The 22871-nt window shown below is 46.6% G+C and overlaps 1 protein-coding gene across 1 annotated transcript in view; it reads right to left on the bottom strand.

The window, feature by feature from the left end:
- The window catches only part of TMEM212 (transmembrane protein 212), a 46346-nt gene extending 24374 nt beyond the window's left edge, over positions 1 to 21972 (bottom strand). The window contains exon 1 of the mRNA XM_088452329.1: positions 21797 to 21972. Coding sequence (XP_088308455.1) covers positions 21797 to 21955 — 159 coding nt within the window. The 5' untranslated portion in view covers positions 21956 to 21972. The remainder of the gene's footprint in view (positions 1 to 21796) is intronic.
- Between the last annotated feature and the right edge of the window lie 899 nt (positions 21973 to 22871).

Below are 22871 nucleotides of genomic sequence, written 5' to 3'. Positions count from 1 at the left end.
CAGCTCCAGTAACTGGATATAAAAAAAATGTCCCCGCACTGAACCCCCCACCTACTTGACCGGCTGTCGGGCTGCAGCCGCAGACCCCGACCTCCATCCGGACCCAGCGCCTACAAGGACGGCCAGGCAAAGGGAGCTCTAGATTTGAATTTTTTTAATATAACATTATTATATTCTCCCCGCTGCAATGTTGCTGCTGCTGCCAGGCAGCGTCTTCCCTTCCCTCTGTTCCCCGGTGGCACTTGTAAATGCTTCTTTATTTAACTGTTTATAGTAAATAAACAGTTAATTGAAGAAGAACTTGCAAGTGCAAACGGAGAACAGAGGGGAGACGCTGCCTGGCAGCAGCTGCAACATTGCGGCGGGGAGAACACACAGCCGGAGCGTGCGAAGGGGGACCAGAGTGATGGAGCGAGCCAAAGGAGGACCTGCCCAGCTGAAAACAGGTGAGTATCACCCGCTATATGCCACCTGAGAGTGGCGTATAGTAGCACCATCAAATTCCGTAAATACATAATTTCGGAATTTGATGAATAGCCTAATTTCCATATCCCCATACTAATGTATGGGGAGTGTAGAAATTAACACAGATGGACTTAACCAGGAGATATCAGTGAAATCTCCTGTGTTAATGAATACTAAAATAACGGTAATTAAGGAAAATGTCCTTAAAACTGTTATTTTAGTGTTGATGAGTAGGCCCCTGTGTGAGAAAAAAATAGATGCAGTACTTAAGTGTGTTAAGTATCGTATTTATTAATTTCTCACACACATAGCAGTATTCTTTTATTGTGACATAATGGTGTAAAAAATAAAAACAATCATGGATCAGTCTCTAGAAGAGCAGGAGCAGCAACCCAGTACAGTACTAGTGCTGAGGCTGCTGCTAGTCATGATAGTACTTTAACATCTAATAAAGGTGGTCATGAGGAAAGAAGGTTTAAGAAAGGGCACCTGAAATTTAAACAATATTTCACAATGTTAAAGAAAAAAGCATCACCTCTAGCATTAATGGGAAAATTTACTGCTGAAAAACATACATTTGTCAGCATGCCATACACCACACACAGTGGCAAGGAAAGACTCAGACCATGGTATTTCTTTGCGATAGGTGGTCCTAATGTAAGAGGTGGGGGGGGGTCCCCCTGAACTGTAAGTGTGAAACCTCGGCTGCGGTGCCGGTGGACTCGGACACTTACCTTACCTCCTGACTCCCAGGGCGCTCCCGTCGACGGTCCTGGAACATAGGTCGGACGCAGACAGTCGAACTGGGTTTCCACTCCGAGGGCGCTCCCGTCGACGGTCCTGGAACATAGGTCGGACGCAGACAGTCGAACTGGGTTTCCACTCCTGGCCCTGGAAAGGAACAAGGTGCTGAGGCGGGGTGCCCTCCACTGGGATCAGTGGATGGTCATCATTGGCACTTTAGGCCTCAGACTGGCTACACCTACGTGCCAAGCACAAGGGTGTACCCCGAACGAAAACGCCCGACAGGGAAAAGGGAAGTTGGGTGACACACAACACAAACAGCACACAAAACAATTACGCTCACCGAAAATAATCTTGTCCCTTTGCTGGATGAGTCCTGATCTCAGCACCTGTAGATGAACACAACAGCAAGAGCCCGCACAGGACCCAATACAATAACAGATGCCTTACCACTGCCTACCTTTAATGGGGGCCTGACTGTGGGAGATACAGCGACTTACCAACAGCCTACCTTTAATGGGGGCCTGACTGAGGGGGATAACGTCCTGGTCCCAGCCCGGTCTACCTTTGATGGGGGCCTGACCGTCTGGCCAATTTCCGAACAATGCCTCTGGGGCCTTATGCCCTTGCCTACCTGCGGCCTAGCCTGACTGTTCCTTGTCCAAGGCCTAGCGCCGCATTTCAATGATCACGGCCTATCGCCGACAGCAACAACTCCTTCGACCTAGCGCCGAATTACCGTACCCACGGCCTAGCGCCGAATTACAATGAGACACGGCCTATCGCTGACAGCAACAACTCCTTCGACCTAGCGCCGAATTACAGTACCCAGGGCCTAGCGCCGAATTACAATGAGACACGGCCTAGCGCCGAATTACAGTACCCACGGCCTAGCGCCGAATTACTATGACCCACAGCCTAGCGCAGGATTACAATACCCATGGCCTAGCGCCGAATTACAATGAGACACGGCCTATCGCCGACAGCAACAACTCCTTCGACCTAGCGCTGAATTACAGTACCCACGGCCTAGCGCCGAATTACAATGAGACACGGCCTAGCGCCGAATTACAGTACCCACGGCCTAGCGCCGAATTACTATGACCCACGGCCTAGCGCCGGATTACAGTACCCACGGCCTAGCGCCGAATTACAATGAGACACGGCCTAGTGCCGAATTACAATGAGACACGGCCTAGCGCCGAATTACTATGACCCATGGCCTAGCGCCGACTCCTGGTGGTCTAGGGAGCTATAAAAGACTTACCAATCCTGGGGCCTTTGGCTGAGATGAGCCTGGCCCATCCTCCGGGTGGTCTTCGCCGGAGGTGGAACAACTTCCGCCACCTCCGGGCTTCCTGCAGTCTTCACCTGGGCAGCAGTGGCCGGGGCTAGCTCTTTTGCGTCGCACACTGCTGCCCTAGGGCCTCCGGCGCCTTCTCCGTCTTCACTCCTGGTGGGCGCCGGTCTGCGGCTCTTCGTCCGGCGTCTTCGTTCTCCTGTCTTCGGGAGGTCTTCCCCGCTCCGTCCCGGCCGTCGCACCTCTCCTCCCCTCCTCGCGCCAGCTAATTCAAGCCGATGCCAGGGGGCGGGGTGATGACGCGGCGAGCTACGATTGGCTCGCCGTGGCCATCCCCTGCTGGCTGCTGATCCGTGAGCCCTGATTGGTTCACAATCGGCGCCACATTCAAAGGGGCTTGTGCTGATTGGCTGAGTCTGAATCCCCCAAGATTCAGACTCGCCATCACGCACGTGGAGTAGCGGCGGCAACCCGCCGCTACCTCCACGCCCGCTGCGCCGGATGGGGGGCAGGATCACGACCGATCCTGGCCCGCCGGCCGGCTTGTGGATGGACCCTGCCACACTCTCGAACGGGGCTGGGATCTCTCCAGATCCCACCCCACTCTGATGCCCGGGGCTCCCGCTGCCCCAAGGCACCCCCACCATCCAGGCGTGGAGGGTGAGGATGCCTAGTAGCAGGGTGAGTGACCGCACTGGTACACTCAGCCCTGCTACACTGATACTGCTGTTTCATGCACTAGAATGCCTATTGCTGAAGCCGGGGCCAAACACAGTCAGGCATCTTCTGTAACCTCTCGCTCTGAGTCTACAGTGGGCAACACCTCCATTTCTAAAAAACATCACTTTAGTAAATATACCCCTGCAGCTGAAGAACAAACTGCGTTTTTACAAACTTCCCAAATCTCTGAGGAGAATCTACGGGTGTTCACAAGTGCTATGTGTGAGTCTGACATTTCTGTCATTGTAATCCTGGAGAAGCCTCCTTCCATCATTTCTGCACCCTCTGCAAATGTGAAAATGATTAGCAGTAAAAGTAAATATGGTGATATAGAAATTGAGGATGCTACTGTGTAAGTGCACCAGGATGGGGGGGGGGGGTATTTGTGTATCTGATACTACTGAAGATGTTGATGATGAGTGTGTTGGACAAAAAGAAGTTGATCAAATTCAGGAGGAGGATGTTGTTTGTGTCAAAGTAAGTCAGCAGCCAGTGACAGCAGTTCTTGCCCATGATAACAAGAAGGCCATTGTCATGCCTGGCAACAAGACCAAAAAAGCCATCTCTTTTGTGTGGAATTATTTTTACCCAAATCCTGAGAACATTGTCAAGCCATCTGTACCATTTGTGAGGCCAAAGCAAGTATAGATAGGGGAGTTAACCATCTAGGAACCTCCTCCCTGTTGCATCATTTGCAGCGAGTTAATTCAAATTATTTGGGAAATCTCAAAAATCCTGTAAAAAGATAATAGTCCAGTATCAGCTGCCAAAAGAATGGATAGATTCTAGCCCATGCACCGCTAACACCTTTATCATTAATTTCAATAATCGGAGGTAGTCTTCCTGCATCCAATTTGTGAAGCTTAACTGACTCCTCCTCTATCCAGGATTCCCCAGAAGAAGCTAAGGTTGCTGCTGCTGGGGTAAATCTTCATCACAGAAGGAGACCAAGAAGACTAGTAGTTTCAAACAACAATTGACTGTGAAACAATCCTTTGCAAGAGGAAGCATGTATGAAAGCTTCCATCCAGTTGCACAGTGGATCACTGAAGCCATGATGTATATGCTAGCATCAGATCTGTGCCCAATATCTGTCATCAATGCATCTGGTTTTAGACAGTTAGTTGAGGTCCTGTGTCCCTGTTACCAAATTCCATCTTGATTCCATTTTACCAGAACACTAATTCCTCACCTGTAGCGGGACGTTAGATAAAAAAATATTGTTGGCCTAGGAAATGCCATCATGCCGGGTATCCATTTAACTACAGATATGTGGATAAGCGGTACTAGTTAAACAAAAGATTACATGAGTGTGACAGTCCACTGGGTGGGGGTATTGCCTGCAGAAGTTTCTAACACACAATTCCAGTTCATTTACAGGCAGGCTACTCTCTGTATCACCCACTGGCATCACTAGGGGTGTGAGGGCCACACCGAGTGACACCATTCTGAGGGGGTGACAATAAAATAGTAGAGCTGCTATGCAATTTTGGTGTCACCCCATCGGATGGTGTCATGAGCAGACGCAACTCAGAGAGAGGCTGGGGAGAGGCTGCGGGCTACTGCCCCAGCAGCTGCCAAAGCATTGGGTAAGCCCACTGTGTGCTGAGAATGGGGGGCATGACATGCAGTCACGCCCCCAAGATCAGCTCACATAAGGGGGCGTGGCTTCCTACCAGCCGCACCGGGTGTCACCCAAGTAAGTGACGCTGCTGGTATCACCGACTTCACTAAGAGGCATACCAATGTCAATCTGTTAAAAAAAACTCAGGGATGTTATAGCAAAATAGCTTACCCTGCTCAGACTCTCTTCAGGATTTGTCATTACCGTTAACGCAAGTAACATTATATGAGCATTACAACACGGCAAATTTGAACATGTACCTTGTTTTGCCCACACAATAAACTTAGTGGTTAAGAATTTTTTTTAAATAACATGTGCGTGCAGCAGATGCTTTCTGTGTCTCGTAAAATTTCTGGGCACTTTCGGCATTTAGCAACTGCATGTAAAAGATTGAAGCAACTTCAAGAACAGTTCAATTTGCCATTCCACCAACTGAAGCAAGTGGTACTAACCAGGTGGAATTCCACCCTTTATATGCTTCAACAACTGCAGGAACAGCAAAAAGCCATCCAAAACTACACTACAAGCCATAAACCATAAATAGGGAGAGGAAGAGGAATGTACCTTACTCCAGCACAGTTGAGAATACTCTACGTTTTATATAGGATACTGAAACCATTTGAAATAGTAACCAGTGAAATGACTTTAGACACTGCCAGCCTGAGTCAGGTTATTCTGATAAACTACTGGAATAACAGCTAGAGAAACTGAGGGAGGAGATGAAACAAAGCGATTCTGCTGAGTATGTTGGACTTGTAGATAAAGTTCTTTATTCCCTTCACCAGGACCAAAGGGTTTGCAACATCTTGCAATTGGATCACTACATTTTGGCAATCTTGCTTGATCCTAGGTTTAAGTCCTATATCAAGTCTTTCTTTCGATATGACACAAATCTTAAGAGATGCAAATAGCTCCTTGCAAGTAAGTTTTCGGATCAAGTGGCACATGACATGACCAGGTCTCCTGCTTCAGTTTCTCCTGCAAATGCTGCTGCCATAAAAAAATTGGCCTTTTCCCAAGAGACCCACTAGTGATGAGGATGAGTCAATTCAGCTCACCACATGGAAACAATGTTATGACATCTGGTCAGGCTTAAAAGAATTGGCCAAAATTACTGATACCTCAACTCTGACTATATCACTAAGTATCAATAAAATTGTGGATTATTTTAATGTCAATGTACAAATAAACATGTCACACAGTCCCTTTGAATACTATAGAAAAAAGGGCATTTGCAGCCTCTTGTACAAACTAGCTTTGTTTTATTTAAGCTGCCCACTCTCAAGTCTGTTTAGCACAGCCGTGAACCTTGTGAGCAATCAGCGTAGGAAGCTGCTTCCTAAAAATGTGGAAAAACTGATGTTCATAAAAAATAACTACAAATTATATGAGGAAGACCTTTGATGCTAATTACAACAAAGTACAGTAATGGTGTATTTCAGTGGGGATGAGCTAATATTGTGTGTTGAAGATGTTGACAACACCGATGAGGATGGTAATGACATCTTCGAACTGTAAAGAAGATTAACAACACTGTTAGCCACCTTAAGCCCATTGTTAGGATGTTTTGTGGGGACCCAAACAAACTAAGCTCTTTAGCCACAAAAGTGGCAGTCCCTGTAGCTGAAGTGCTTGGTTTGTTAGAATGTGCATGTCCTTTTTAATATGCACCACTTTTCATCATGGGCCTTGCCAAGATTTATGGGTCTTGCCAAGATGTGTTTGACAGGCAGTATATATTACTATACTTTACTGGGGCATTCATTTTGTTTTGTTGCTTACAATGCTTGTTTTTAATAGTGTTTTCTATTTCAGATTTGTTTTTATTTTATATTTTTATTAACACTGTAATCAATTAATCAATGCTTACCTGGCTTCCACTAAAAACTACACCTCTATTTACCTGTGCTGGCCTCAGGCCTCTGATCTAGTTCTTGATTAATGAAAACATACTATAGCATTATATAGATTATAATAATCTGCCATAATGTCTGCCAATGCAGTGCCACTCTGTTTCCTAGATGTGCTATATTCTTTTTTTAAACTGCTATTTGCTTGTGCCGGTGCTCTGTCACTTAGTTTAACCAGTCAGCTTGCTGCAGCCTTTGGCCAATAGGGTGAAAACAATATTGTGAGCTGTGAGGTGGTCAAAATTGACTGGAAATGACTGGAAATTAATGTTATTGAGGTTAATAATACTGTAGGAACAAAAATAGACTCACATTACATGATCTTAGTTGTTTTTATCAATTCTTTAAAATAACACGATGATGAATTAAAACCAAAACCAAAGCGTGGTAGTCCACCCAAAACTCTAATTCATTGGATGTTTCTATCGTAATGTTTCTTTTCAATTGCTCACATTGCTTATTTTTTAATGTATTTACTGTGTATTATTTGTGTGATATACAGGGGTATTCAATTTGGAGCGAAAAGTCCGTGCTGGACTTTTCGCTCCACATCGCTGATTTTCCTGGGATAAGGTATTGGGTGTGCGCCCGCTTTATCCCCGTATTCAATTAAAAAGCTACGAAAACGGGAGCCGGCGAAATAGGATCAACGAAAAAAAACGGGGTTTACCTGGAATAAATTGTAGGACCCCCCTATAGCTGTCAAAACATGGGAGATCACTATGGGTACCCCCCGTTTTAGCCTGCAAATGAAAGTCGGGGTTTTAAATAGATGCGGCAGGTGTTTTTTTCCGACATTGAAGAAGTGATGCAGAAGAGCACTTAGGTTATTTTTTTTTCATTTTTTTAAGTGGTCCCATCAAATTTGGGGTACATGAAAATGGGTACTAGCATATTTTTATGTCCCTAAAGTCATTTTTTTTTAAATTTTGCAAAAATGCACCTGCCGCTAATAGCCTATTCTAGAAATCACCTGCCGCATACTTGCAGAATAGCCCTGAACCTATTTCCCTATTTTAAACACTTTTTTCCATTTTTTTTTATCACCCCAATTTTTAAATAATTTTTTTGGGGTGTCCCTAATTTTTTTTTTCTTTTTTTGACACAGTTTCTTTTTGACATTCCCAGGGTTGCAGGCTATTTTTTTTTTAAGCCTGCACCCCTAAACCCCAATTCTGCACTTTTTTTTTTGCCACCTATTCAGTGGTAAAAAGTTATCCCCGTTTTTTTTCAGAGACTTTTCGAACCTGCGAAAAGTCTTTGAAATTGAATACAGGGATAATTGAAATCGGCCAAAATGACGTCATCTGCGATAATTTATCGCCGATTCCGAAATTTTCGCTCCAAATTGAATACCCCTGATAGAGTGCACAACTGCGGCAGGGTTCAATCGCTAACCAAGATGGCCACCGTTTGGTATTCTGCGCATGCGTGGCGCAATCTTGTTACTGTTTTAGACTGCCACAGATGCAACAAGGACCTATGCAACTTACTGTAGCTCCAGTGAGACTGCGTTATACATGGAGAATACCTACCATTACCATTGTATATGCACCGCTACCCACATACATCACGGCTGGTGCTCTGTATGGTTCCTCTCAAGCTTCGCTCCATCTGTATGCTGAGTATATGTAACAGTGAGTACGGCTGTACAAACTTATCACTACTCAAAAAACCACAACACTGGTTAAGTCTCTGAATTGTTTTGGTGACATTGGATTTGCTGGTGTATACTCTTACTCTGCTTATACCATCGCCAATAGTACACACATTTAACAATTTGCACATATATAAGAGACACATGATTCTGAGTGAACTTTTATTGATTTATACAAATCTTATCACTGTATTTATGAATCCCTATTCTATTTCAAATAACGTTATGTCTACAAACTATTTACTAATAAAATATTACCACTAGTACAAATAAGTCAAGTTAACCTTCTGTAAATGATATATACATATATTCCACGTTTCATGTGTTCACATTTATATGGCTTTTTAAATTACTAAAAATAGTAATTTAGGGTCATATCTGCAATATATAGGTTCCTTCCTACTGAGATTTCCACCGGCTGCGGCTCTAATCCGTCGCTGTTATAATTAAGACGCACCATCAGTTGCACCATCAGAGGTTGCACCAGCCCTGTGGAGGTGCAGAATCTCCATCTGAACATGGCCGCTGACTGTGACAAGCCCTCAGCATCCCCACGTCTGGCTAGCCACCCCCAGAAACGCCCACTGAAATCTTCAGCTGCTGCGTCCAAACTAAATCCGCGGCTTAGAGCGGTAACAATCAGGATGCTTGTGCAGTGCGACTTGGACGCATGCGGAGACTGAAAACATTGTCTTTGTCATTATTTTACTATAGTGTGAATAGTACTTTTATGTTTCTATCTCTCCTTAATGATTCATTAGGTTGCAAATAATATGAACATTCCCCATAAGCTGATTTTTGATATCTCCATAATTTAAAATGTTGCATTTATTTCAGGCAACAGAGTAGATCAGGGAAACATAGTTGAATGTACTGGCATAGATATTATTTATTATTTCTATGCTACTGTATTATTATTATCAGTGCTTTGTTTCTATAAAAAAAAAGTTCCTGGTACTCACAGTGGCGGCACTGTGGTCGGTGACACCCAGTGCAGCTAGTAAACCATACTTGCCAACTCTCCCTCATTGTCAGGGAGACTCCCTGAAATAGTAGCAATCTCCCTGTCTCCCTGAAGAGTCTGGCAATCTCCCTCATTTCATCCTTACCCCCATTATGAAGCTGTTATATTAAAAAACAGAGATATATACATTCAAATGGGATCATTAGTGTAATTTCCTTGCATTGGTTATTATAAGGCACAATGATCCCTATGAATTTATGAATAGTATTAGTGTGTTTTCATCAACAAACAGATCTTACTAACTACTTTTGGGCTGGTTTACATTTGGATGTAAGTCAGGTTTAGGACACGCCCCTCAGATTTATCAGGACACGCCCACTGTAACATGCGCTAATAGGTGCTGCTTGCACAATCTCCCTGAAATGCTTTTTCAAAAGTAGGCAAGTATGTAGTAAACCCCCTGGGCATGCCTTTGTTGCGCGTACCCTAAAGGGGTGGGTACTTGCTGGGAGAGAGCGTGGCTTCAGCACACCCCTGATATCAGCATACCCAGCACTCCCAGAGATGCCAGACTACCCCCAGAGACTCTCCCTGCACTGCCAACTCCTCCTAGGTGACTAGGAGCCAGACACTGCACTGTGATGTTAGTGTGCAGCGCCCAGCTCCCTGTCCCTGAGCAGGGGCCGGTGACACCCGGTGCGGTCTGCAACCCCCCCACACCTCTGGTGACGGCCCTGGGTACTATAAAAAAGATGCCAGTGCTCAAGTTGATGCAAAATTCATGGCAGCTTCCATGTTGTGGAAAAGTGTACAGGTGCTTATATTATTCATTCCTAAAAGTATTTAAGGACAGAATTCTTCTTTTTATGGAAATATTTGTAAGAATTAGAAATTAGACAAACAAAAAGGTGCTAATACTGCATAACACAGAGTACCTCCAGAGAAAAAGCATGTATTTATTATTATTATTATTATTATTATTATTAATAATTCTCAATTGGCTCTAAATAGTCATCATGGCTGATGTAGGCCATAATATAGAGAAATATTTCTCATAACCCTCATCCTCAAACTCATAGGGCCTGATTCAGCATTGCATGTAAGTGCAATGCTGAACGCAGATTCCCGATTATCGGTAATCTGCGAGTGATTGACAGGCAGAGGCATTTATGAGGCCTGTGACGTTGGTAGCAGTGCTGGGATCACAGATACAGCAGGAGCTGTCAGACACCTCCTGCTGCATTTGCATCATACTGTGCCGACATTCCTGGGCAGCTTTCCGGGAGCAGCAGGAGGGGACTTGCTGCTCTCCTCTTCAGGGACAGGGCCAGACGATAGACTGCATTAGACCACGCCCCCTTTACAGAAAACCCTCGCAATTCGCGGGTCCGTAAGGAGGAGGCGGGGCTAAATGATGCAATTTGCTCCATTTAGCCCTGCCCCTTCCCTACGGACCCAAAAATTCCAGGTAAAATCTCCCCATCCTGCCCACTTCACTAGGAAGTGAGTGGGATGCGGGAGATATGCCTACTCTTCATGGGTTGTGGGTGGGGTCACCCGAAAAATCGGGAGCCTCCCACGAATCCCGGGAGAGTAGGCATGTATGATTTGCATATTTGCAAAGATGGAATTGCAAAGCTGCTTGTGTGTGGCTTTGCAATTCCGTCCTCTGCTGAATCAGCCCCATAAAGAAGAGAACCCACTGACCTGTCCTTATTTCCTTTAAATGAAGGCTTTCAAAGATCTGCATTCATGATCAGACACTTTTTTAAGTGTGTTTTTTGTGATTGTTGACACTCAAATAGTAAGTAGACAGGTTCCACCCACCTGTCTACACTGCAGTGTCCAGTAATCAGTGAAGTTTATTTACAAAAGCCAGCACTATAACTGGAACAAATATTATACCAGAAAGCAGTGGCGTAACTTCATCCCAGACGCCTGGAAGCAAGTTATAATTTGGTGCCCCCCCCTCCCCCCGTCACAGCCGCTGACACTGTAATGTAGTAATTCACATGCAGACAGGCTATAGATAGATGAAGGCAGCAGCTGATGGTCTGACATGGAGCTCTCCACTACTGTATGGTGACTTCTCAGGTGCCGGGAAGGGGTGCCATGTATTGGGCGGCCGTGACGGTATACTCCTGGTACATAGTTACAGCCCTAAGTGGGGTGAATATGTTGTGGACAATGGAGGATGTGCCCCTTCAGAGCTGGAGCCCGGCGGCAGGCGCCTCCATTGTCTCCCATAGTTCTGCCCCTGCCAGAAAGCTACTGGTATACAATTTGCCCATTTTAGGTGGCCACAGTGAGCCGGACAACAATGACGACTCAGCACTTGAGCACTAAGGGCCTGATTCATCCTGGATTGCAATTGCAACAGCGTATGCAGATCGGCCGATTGTGCGTACTACGCATGCGTATGCACCGCAGTGCGCGTGCGTAACTTAGCATTGCGATCGCACTGCGATCATGCACGGAGAAAGAAACCCATCGCAGAGTGAGTGAAGGGACATCAGCGTTTGGGGGTGGTGACGGGGGAGAGGTCGGTCATACACAGGCATGCCTGTCCGTTTGAATGCCATTACATAGGCGTGCAGAAATTAGCCACTGCAATGGCATACACGCTGCAACGAGAATTACAATTTCTGAGACAGGTTAGACCAGCTGTAATTCTGCCTGAGGGGCCAATGTTACTCAATGTTACCAATGTATACGCAGGACTGCGAGGTCTTACGGATGTGAGAAAGCAGTAGTGGGTGTCTCTATGCTGGCTGAGCGGTTGCAAACATTAGCATATTTTCGCAGCAGAACTGCTTGTGTAATCGCAGGTGTGATTGCAATAGCGATCCGTAATGAATCAGGCCCTAAGTTAAGCACACTATTATCATGCTGGCTAACACAGAAAGTGGTTTTAGATTATGAGTTAAAACAAAGCAAGGCAGTAGCACAGGGCACCGCAGGGCAAAATTTTTGAAGCCTCTGACGAAGCTGTAAAGACAGAGAAACGCGTTAGCCGGACCTTTTCATCATCCGAGGAGTTTCTGGCTTTCTATGGTTCTTATTCCAATACCATCATCACATCGGACCATTGGGTCAAACATCCCATTAAACTCATCATCTACACCCCAGGTGGGACAGCACAAAGTTGCTGGAATTAAGTCATTCACCATCTCTCCCCACAGCGGGATTGCACTAAGCTGCAGGGATATATAATTTACCAAGGAACATTCTCCATTGATGGTATGGATATTATGATTTGAACAGAGATATATTTTTAGACCTGCGGGACAGGCCTCAACTAAATTCACACCAGAGATTTTCTATATGAGTATATTTATACTTCTGCATATTAACATTGCTCAGACTCCACGGATATTTATGTATTAGGTATCTCTCATATGTTTTATCATGTCGATTTTTATTTAAATAAATTCATTATTTTGAACCATTACATGCAGCCATTTATATTTCCATAATTTGCGCTGTTCCTTTTTCCATGTTTACACCTATCTGTCAGCCTACTGCAGTTTAGCCATTTCATTATGTGAGGGAACATTAGGCTATCTATAACACACACATATATATTTATATTATGCTTGCTGACTCATAAATTCTCCTCCCCGGGAGAAGCCTGGGGAGGAGAAGCAGGGTCACTGAGCCCCACCCCCTAATGGGAATTTGCAGTGGATATTTAAAATAGGGGGCTAAATGACGCAATTCTCATAGAATCACCTCATTAGACCCCTCCCCCAATGTACGGACCCACTGATCCCCAATAATATTCTCCCCATTCTGCCCACTTCACTAGGAAGTGGGCAGAATTCGAAAGAAGTGCCGACCCTTCTGGGGGTGTGGGGGGTTATCCGAAAAATCGGGAGCCTTCCGCAACTTACGGGAGGGTAGGCAAGTATGATTTATATAGATTTCATAGGTTCTGTTCCGTCAGCTTAATGCGCACGCAGTGGGAGTAGGAGCGCTCTACCAAATGGCTCCCATTGTGCTAGAGATGGGACAGACCTAGTGCTATAGGACAGAGCCGAGCGAGTGAGGAAGTCGGGACAGAGTGGAGCGATGAGGAACAAGCTCCTGTGAGAGTGAAGGTGGAGTGGCGGAAAGAGGGGATGGGCCGGAGTGAGCCTTGGGGTGGGGTGCTGTAACCCCCAAAGTACGCTCCAAACAAAAAATATATATATTTTCTGTGTTTGTGAATTGTGTGCGCAGTAGCCGCACGTGCATCAACAAAGTAGTGCCAAGCGTGCGCCTGTGTCATAAGTAAAGGGCCGGCTGGCTTGACCGTTAAAGGGTGCTGTAACCCCCAAAGTACACTCCAAACCAAATAAAAAAATATTTTCTGTGTTTGTGAATTGTGTGCGCAGTAGCCGCACGTGCATCAACAAAGTAGTGCCCAGCGTGCGCCTGTGTTATAAGTAAAGGGCCGGCTGGCTTGACCGTTAAAGGGTGCTGTAACCCCCAAAGTGCACTCCAAACCAAATAAAAAAATATTTTCTGTGTTTGTGAATTGTGTGCACTGTGGCTGCACGTGCATCAACAAAGGAGCAGCGCCAAGCATGCGCCTGTGTCCCATAAGTAAAGGGCCGGCTGGCTCATTTCTTAAAGGGTGGTGTAACCCACAAAGTGCACTAGTCTCCAACAAAAATAAAAAATTATTTTCTGTGTTTGTGTGTGCCTTAGCCGCACGTATATATCAATATAACATAAATGGAGGACCAAACTTTCTCCGATAAAAATAAAATAGGGAAAGATCAAGAACCACTTCCTCCTAGTGCTGTTGCTGCTGCTGGGAGTTGTTCATCATCCCAGAGAGGAAGTAGGAACACCACTACTTTTACTAAACAATTGACCCTCCAACAGTCCCTAGCGAGGAGGATGAAGTATGACAGCTGTCATCCTGAAGCAAAACGTATAACTGAGGCCTTGACTGCTATGTTGGTGTTAGACGTGCGTCCGGTATCCGCCATTAGTGCAGTGGGATTTAGACAATTGATGGAGGTAGTGTGTCCCTGGTTCCAAATCCCGTCTAGATTCCACCTGCATCCTCAAAGCAGCAGCGATAAGCGTGCGTCTGTCTGTTAAAGGATGGTGTAACCCTCAAAGTGCACTCCACAAACAATAAAAAAATTCTTCTTTTTTTTCTGTCTTTGTGAATTGTGTGGGCTGTAGCCGCACCTGCATCCTCAAAGCAGCAGCGACAAGCGTGCGTCTGTCTGTTAAAGGGTGGTGTAACCCTCAAAGTGCACTCCACAAACAATAAAAAAATTCTTCTTTTTTTTCTGTCTTTGTGAATTGTGTGGGCTGTAGCCTCACCAGCATCCTCAAAGCAGTAGCGACAAGCGTGCGTCTGTCTGTTAAAGGGTGGTGTTACCCCAAAGTGCGCTCCAACAAAATAAAATAATCTTATTTTTTTCTGTGTTTGTGTGTGAAATGTATGCGCAGTAGCCGCACCTGCATCCTCAAAGCAGCAGCGACAAGCGTGCATCTGTCTGTTAAAGGGTGGTGTAACCATCAAAGTGCGCTCCACAAAAAATAAAAAATTCTTCTTTTTTTTCTGTCTTTGTGAATTGTGTGGGCTGTAGCCGCACCTGCATCCTCAAAGCAGCAGCGACAAGCATGCGTCTGTCTGTTAAAGGATTACATCGGTGACAGCATCCAAGTAGGCATGTCAGACAGTCCTTACCTGTACTGGCAGGAAAAAGAGGCAATTTAGAGATCCCTGTACAAACTGGCTATTTTTTACCTGAGTTGCCCCCCCTCCAGTGTGTACTCAGAAAGAGTGTTTAGTGCAGCCGGGAACCTTGTCAGCGAAAGGCGTAGGAGGTTGCTTCCACAAAATGTGGAGAAGATGATGTTCATAAAATGAATTATCAACTCTTCCAGGGAGACCAGCCTCCAGAACGTACAGAGGGACCTGTGGTTGTGGATTCCAGCGGGGAAGAATTAATACTCTGTGAGGATGAGGATGCACACAACACTGAAGAGGGTGAGGAATCGGTGGATGAGGAGGATGAGAATGACATCTTGCCTCCGTAGAGCCAGTTTGTGCAGGGACAGATTAATTGCCAGCTTGTTTTGTGGGGGCCCAAACGAACCAATCATTTCAGCCACAGTCGTGTGGCAGACCCTGGCGCTGAAATGTTTGGTTTGTTAAAGTGTGCATGTCCTGTTTATACAACATAAGGGTGGGTGGGAGGACTCAAGGACAATTCCATCTTGAACCTCTTTTTTTTCTTTGAATTATGTACTGTTTGGGGCCTAGTTTTTCAAACTGCCATCCTGTCTGCCACTGCAGTGTCACTCCTAGATGGACCACGTGTTTGTGCTGCCCACTCGTATCTCTTAGCATAGTCATACAGCTACCTCGGTGCAACCTTTTGGACATAAAAACACTATTGTGAGGAGTGAGGTGTTCAGAATAGACTGGAAATGAGTGGAAATTAAGGTTATTGAGGTTAATAATAGCATAGGAGCAGAAAAACACACAAATGCTGTGATTTTAGCTGTTTTTATGCTTTTTTTTAAAAAAAATACAGATCCAAAACACAAAACCCAGAACCCAAAACACGGAAGGGTGGTTTTGGCAAAACCAATCCAGATCCAAAATACGAAGAAAGATCCAGATCCAAAACCAAAACACAAAAAGTGGCCGGTGCACACCCCTAGTCTGGAGTAACACTGGGGACTGGAAAGACACAAATTGTTTGATCAGGGAGATTCTCATTTTGCCTTGCACAAAAACTTCTGTTACTATACATTATCTGATTATGATGATGACATTGGTTACATTTCTACGTAAACAGGCATCTTCCAGACAGTGTGATCTACATGAACAGTGAAGACCGGCTGAAGATGCTGCCCAATGAGGCTCAAATTCATCAGAGTATCCCTGTTGCAGAGAAACCACAATATAGGTAAGAAAATAGACTTCCAAAGTGACTGGCCTGTACCTAGTGCAGAGGGATAGGGGTCCCCAAAAAGAGTGCATCAATCACCAGGATTTCTGTTGCCGACTCTGCTCCCCTCAGTGGCTTGCAAAAGCCCCTCCAGGCCCTAAGAGGATGGAGTATCTTACCTTCCTCCACAGACCTCGCCCCCCCAACAGACCAGCCCCCATAAGGGCTTCTTCCAGAAATTTCCCGGGCTGATTTTCCATCCCAATCCACCCCTGAACTCTGGTATGCTTCACATTCTGGAGCTTGTTAAATTTAGCAATTATGCAACCTCTATAGGGCTCTATAGGGACACTAAGAGCAGCCACGAGCCAGGATATTGAGGGTGTGTGGCTGCACATGGGGGAGACTTGCCCCCCCCACACACACACACACACACACACAAGAAAAGTGTAAAACTAGCTTTCCCACGGTCACACAGGGGGTGTCGGTGGTTGCATTGGGGTTGCTGGCGGCCACACATGGGGAAAATATCCCCCTTACTAGCTGACAGGGGCCATGCTGGGCCCCTGTAATAAGCTGGACCAAGGCATTTAGTATCTACACCACCCTCTCTCTGCGCCCCTGGGTTTCTATGGGGTTGCTTTTGCAACTGAAAATGGGGGATCACAGCAGATATCTTTGATGCTTGATATTTGATATAGCCCACCAAAATGGGTGTTTTTGGTTGATATGCCACAAATATTTCGGTGGGGTGCTGACAGTGGCGTAACTAGGGTATTTGGAACCCAGGGCAAATTTGAAAATGGAGCCCCCCCCCTATGTGCGCGCGGCAAAAGTGGCCACTGAAAAATGGGGCGTGTCAACATGACACACACCCCTTTCTTGTCACTGGGAACATTTCTTTCCATTTGCACCTTAATGCAGTGCCCCTTATACAGTCCCCCCCATGCAGTGCCCCTAGTAGTGGTCCCCCTTATGCAGGCCCCGATTAGTTCCCCTTATACAGGCCCCCAGTAGTGGTCTCCATATGCAGTGCCCCTTACACAGTGCCCCCTGTAGTGGTCCCCCTTATGCAGCCCCCCATTAGTTCCCCTTATACAGTGCCCCCAGTAGTGATCCCTCATATGCAGGCCCTCAGTAGTGATCCCCCATATACAGTGCCCCTTATACAGTGCCCGCAGTAGTTGTCCCCCTTATGCAGTGCCCCCTGTAGTGGTTCTCCCTTTTCAGTGCCCCCTGTAGTGGACCCCCCTGTGCAGTGCCCCCAGTAGTGAGCCCCTTATATAGTGCACCCAGTAGTGCCCCCAGTAGTAGTCCCTCCTATACAGTGCCCTTTATATAGATCCCCCAGTAGGAGTCCTCCTTGATGCAGTGCCCCCTGTAGTAGTCCCCAGTAGTGGTCCCACACAATGCAGTGCCCACAGTAGTATCCCCCCCCAGTGTTAGTCCCCAGTAGTGGTCCCCCATGATGCAGTGCCCACAGTAGTATCCCCCCCCAGTGGTAGTCCCCAGTAGTGGTCCCCCACGATGCAGTGCCCACAGTAGTATCCCCCCCAGTAGTGGTCCCCCCTGAAGCAGTGCCCTCAGTAGTATCCCCCCCAGTAGTATCCCCCCAGTAGTGGTCCCCCCCCGAGGCAGTGCCCCACTAGTATCCCCCCCCAGTAGTTGTCCCCAGTAGTGGCCCCCCCCGAAGCAGTGCCCCCAGTAGTATCCCCCCAGTAGTGCCCCCAGTACTAGTCCTCTTCTTTGTAATAGAGCGCGCCACCCCCCCCCCCCAAATACACACTAAAATTAAACAAAAGAAAAATACTTACCTGTATCCACGCTCCTGCTCCCGCCGCCGTCCGCACGTCCATCCTCCCGGGCCGGGCCGCTCTGCATTATGGGAGAGACAGCATGACATCATGACGTTTCTCCCATTACCACTGCAGGAGCCGGACGGAAGCCCGGCTCTTGCCGAGGCCGCGCAGCAGTCAATGAGAGTCTATCTGACTCTCATTGGCTGTTGATTCACACACACATCGCTGCCGCTCGGCAGTGATGTGTGTGCAGCAGCAGCAGCCAATGAGAGTCTGTCTGACTCTCATTGGCTGCTGATTAACACACACATCCCCCCCAGTAGTGGTCCCCCCTGAAGCAGTGCCCTCAGTAGTATCCCCCCCAGTAGTATCCCCCCAGTAGTGGTCCCCCCCCGAGGCAGTGCCCCACTAGTATCCCCCCCCAGTAGTTGTCCCCAGTAGTGGCCCCCCCCGAAGCAGTGCCCCCAGTAGTATCCCCCCAGTAGTGCCCCCAGTACTAGTCCTCTTCTTTGTAATAGAGCGCGCCACCCCCCCCCCCAAATACACACTAAAATTAAACAAAAGAAAAATACTTACCTGTATCCACGCTCCTGCTCCCGCCGCCGTCCGCACGTCCATCCTCCCGGGCCGGGCCGCTCTGCATTATGGGAGAGACAGCATGACATCATGACGTTTCTCCCATTACCACTGCAGGAGCCGGACGGAAGCCCGGCTCTTGCCGAGGCCGCGCAGCAGTCAATGAGAGTCTATCTGACTCTCATTGGCTGTTGATTCACACACACATCGCTGCCGCTCGGCAGTGATGTGTGTGCAGCAGCAGCAGCCAATGAGAGTCTGTCTGACTCTCATTGGCTGCTGATTAACACACACATCACCGCCAGTGCTGGCGGGCACAGTCTGAGCCCGCCTGCCATCCTCCTCCTGTTGCTATTGGGCAAGCACTCAGGGGGAGGGAAGGGGCTCAGCTGTGCAGCACAGGACCGGTGCTGGAAGCCTAGCGCCAGTTCTGTGTAAATGTATAGCGCTGACCACACTCACTGCGATCGGCGCTACACTGGCTAACTAGGGCGGGCCGGTACCGTGGCCGGCGGTGCCCCCCACGCCCCCAGTCCCACGGCGCCCAGGGCACGCACCCCGCTCACCCTGCCCTAGTTACACCACTGGGTGCTGAGACCTCCGTCTTCTCTCCTGCTGCTTCACTGTCTCTACGCAGCTTCAAACGGGCTGCGAACAGTCCAAACAGCAGGAGAAAAGTGCCCTATTTCCGAAAACCTGTCTCCGCAAAAAGAGCATTTTTTTTAAGTGATAATTAAGCATAAGAGGCATGATGAATTCCTCCAATACTTGGATTAAACTCACAGCAAATTCAATGCTTAATTATCACAGGGTATAATGAATAGACCCCTCAATCTTTTTTTCTTATATACTAGTAATATGTCAAAGAAACATATTTTACATGTTAATAACTCTGTGCTGCTATTTTTTTTTGCATTATTTTATTTACAGTCTTAGTCATTTATTTTCCACTGCGCATGCCCAAGCAGCCAGGCAGGAGTCCCGGACACTTTATGGATTAGGTTGCTTTGTAATATTTTTTGTTTCTCTATTGGAAGTTGTGTGCTTTTAATGCTTCGTCTTCAGCTTTGTATGGGAAGGTATTTTTTGCAGGAACAAATTTGGGTGGGGGCCTCGAACCAGTGTCTCGCCTTGGGTCCCGTGGGGTCTTAATATGGCTCTGCTTCTTATACACAAATAGCTGGGACTTTGCATAAGCTCAGCCACCTGATGAATTGTGGGACAGGCATGCAGTTGATGTATATTATTTAAACAAACTGAGCCGCACTAATACTATTTACTTTTGCTGCTACGGCGCACAAATGAGACTAAATATGTCTCATTCTCAAGAGAAAATAAAAAAAAAAATGGAATAGGGAGACTCTACACTGTCGAAAGTCAATTGTGACATAAAAAAAGCTATTGATATATAGATATCTCTATTTTAATCATTATATACTGTGTGTATAATATATCTCTGTCTATCTACAGTATCGCTCTCTATCTATCTATCTATCTATCTATCTATCTATCTATCTATCTATCTATCTATCTAACACAGGTTCTCAAACTCGGTCCTCAAACTCGGTCCCTCAACAGTGCATGTTTTCCATGTCTTCCCACAGAATCAAGTGAAATAATTAGCTCCACTTGGGGATCTTTTAAAATGTGTCCGTGAGTAATGACAACACCTGTGCACCTGCAAGGAGACCTACAAAATGTGAATTGTGTGGGGTCTTGAGGACCGAGTTTGAGAACCACTGATCTAATCTATAAAATGATTGAAATAGTGCCCTATAGCACTCCCTAGTGGACATTCTCACCTGCATTCCATTGCTGATACCTGTCTAGAAACAGCCCTGTGGATAAACATAACTTAAGGTGCCTACACACTTGGCGATGTGCTCACGATCCGACATTGTGTCCGATTTCCCCTTGAACTCTCCCCAGTAGCTCCCCGGCAGTCGTGAGCACGATTTGGTGTTAAAAAATGGGACAAACGATCTATCGTGCAAAAGAAGAGACTGTGGGGGAGATGTATTATCGGCGACATCGCCGATGCGGTACATCCCCCCCGACTTCGCGTAGTTACCGCGGTATGTACCAAGAATATCGCAAAGAACAGCTCTCTCGATGAGAGCTGTCCTTTGCGATGCTGCCGGGCAGAGGGACTTCCGGGTTTAACACCCAGAAGTCCTTCTGTGCATGCCCAGAAGGACGCGGGCCACGGGGGCTCATGGGAGGGATCCGTCCGGATCCCTCCCAGCCCCTAGCGTTGCGCTAAGAAGCCCATAGGCTTCTATTGGGTAACGCCACCTGAAGGTGGCGTTACCTAGCAACGCGAAGCAGCAGAATGCAGCACATTCTGCTGCTTAATACATTCGGGGAATGCAGTAAAACCCCCGAAAACTGCATTTTTGGGGGTTTTACCGTATTTTTGCCATAAATACATCTCCCCCTGTGCTCCAATACCTATGCTGGGACATTAGTCATATACACATGGTAGGATAAACGATCTATCGTGCCTCCTAACTATTCCAATGCATCGTGACTGAGATTGTCAGATCTGCCCTACAGCACAACAGATCTGAAGATGCGATGTACAACCTGCGGGGACGTGCATCAGCATCGTGATCGTGAGTGGACACTCGTGATTTGGGCATATTTTGGCATATTTTACACGATTTGTCGTCACGATGCATCGGAATCGGGCAAATCGTGTAAAATATCGCTAAGTGTGTAGGCACCTTTACAGTAGTTTGTTGAACAACTACCTTAGAAGTACCTGAGTCATTTATCTTTTATTTGTACAGTGGCGACATATACAGATAGTGTGTTAATCATGCACATCAATCTCTGCTTGCAGGTTACATTCTCTACCATATACACTCATTTGTACAGAAACTAATGTAGGTTACCCCCATGTAAACATGAGAAGAACATTACAATTTCAACACCTCGGTTAGGATAAAGCCCAAGCTCTGAAAGACAGCAATGCTAATCACTGTGTCACCATGCCACCCAACACTTTGAGGTTGGTGAAAAAAACTGAATATGGATAAATATCATTTTAGTTTCTCTAGTTAGTGGGTGACAGACACTACAAATACATATTAATGCAATAACTTGTATCAGTTTTAATTTTCTTACCAGTGCCCCATTCCAGATAGGACAAGCAATCCGTGTACTCCACCCAATAAACAAAGGTTTGTAGCTAAGGACAGGAAAAAATGCCATAATTCCTGAAGTCACACTTATAATTCCAAATGCAATGAGAAGTCCTCCAGTAGTCTTATAGAGGCTCTTCATTTTCCATAAAACGTTTACTTTTCACTATCAGGCAGACTGCAACTAATGGTGTTTTCCAGACACTTTCTGTAAACTTCTGTTTCTTGGAAACTGTAGTCAAGATACAAATCCATTGTTTACATGTGTTAAGTCAACCTGCTGTTTGTTCTTAATTATCTCCGGATATGCGAGGACATGGCCAACAAATAAGCCATCTTGTATACATATAATATATGAACACATTCCTAGGAACCAAACACAAGTCTTGTGCAGATCACTTGTCTTTCCTGTGAAAGAATGTGCCTTCTAGTTACATCACTGTGCAAGAGTCATATGGGCAGGGCGTCTTAAGAGAGGTGGGGGCCCGTGTGCACTCCCCGTGCGGGGCCCCCTCCTCTCTCCTCGGTTGCCGGCAGCCGGCTGACGTGGCTGGCCAGCCACCAGAGCATTAGTAGACTCTGCGGTGGCCATTTTCCGGCGTTCTGTGCATGTGCAGTAGACTCTGGGCACTAGAGTGTGCCCGGAGTCTATTGCGCATGCGCAGAACACCGGAAAAATGGCTGCGGTGGCCATTTTTTCGGTGTTCTGAGCAGCGCTGACACCCGACGTGGGACCATGGATAGGTGAGTTTAAAAAAGAGATGAGCGGGTTCGGATATCAGAGATCCGAACCCACCCCAATTTCGGGGATCCGGGGCAATCTGAGCTAAGCTCGGATCTCCCTGCCTGCCATGGATCCCTCATCCGAGGCAAAACCTTGCAATCCCGCTGTAGGGTCATGAGGTTCTGTATTGAGCGGGCTTAACGTCTGTCATGGCTCTCAGACAATCAGCGTTAAGCCCATTTTATATGCACAGTTGCAAAAGAAGATGGCGCCCGCCATCCCCCGCTGCCTGATACCGCCGGCACCCCCCGCTGCTGACACTGCTGACACCCCC

The sequence above is a fragment of the Taudactylus pleione genome, unplaced genomic scaffold, assembly GCF_031769625.1.
Source record: "Taudactylus pleione unplaced genomic scaffold, aTauple2 ptg000037l, whole genome shotgun sequence".
Classification (NCBI taxonomy): Eukaryota; Metazoa; Chordata; class Amphibia; order Anura; family Myobatrachidae; genus Taudactylus; species Taudactylus pleione.
The sequence above is the reverse complement of the archived record's forward strand: the minus strand, read 5'-3'. Positions and strand labels throughout refer to the sequence as shown.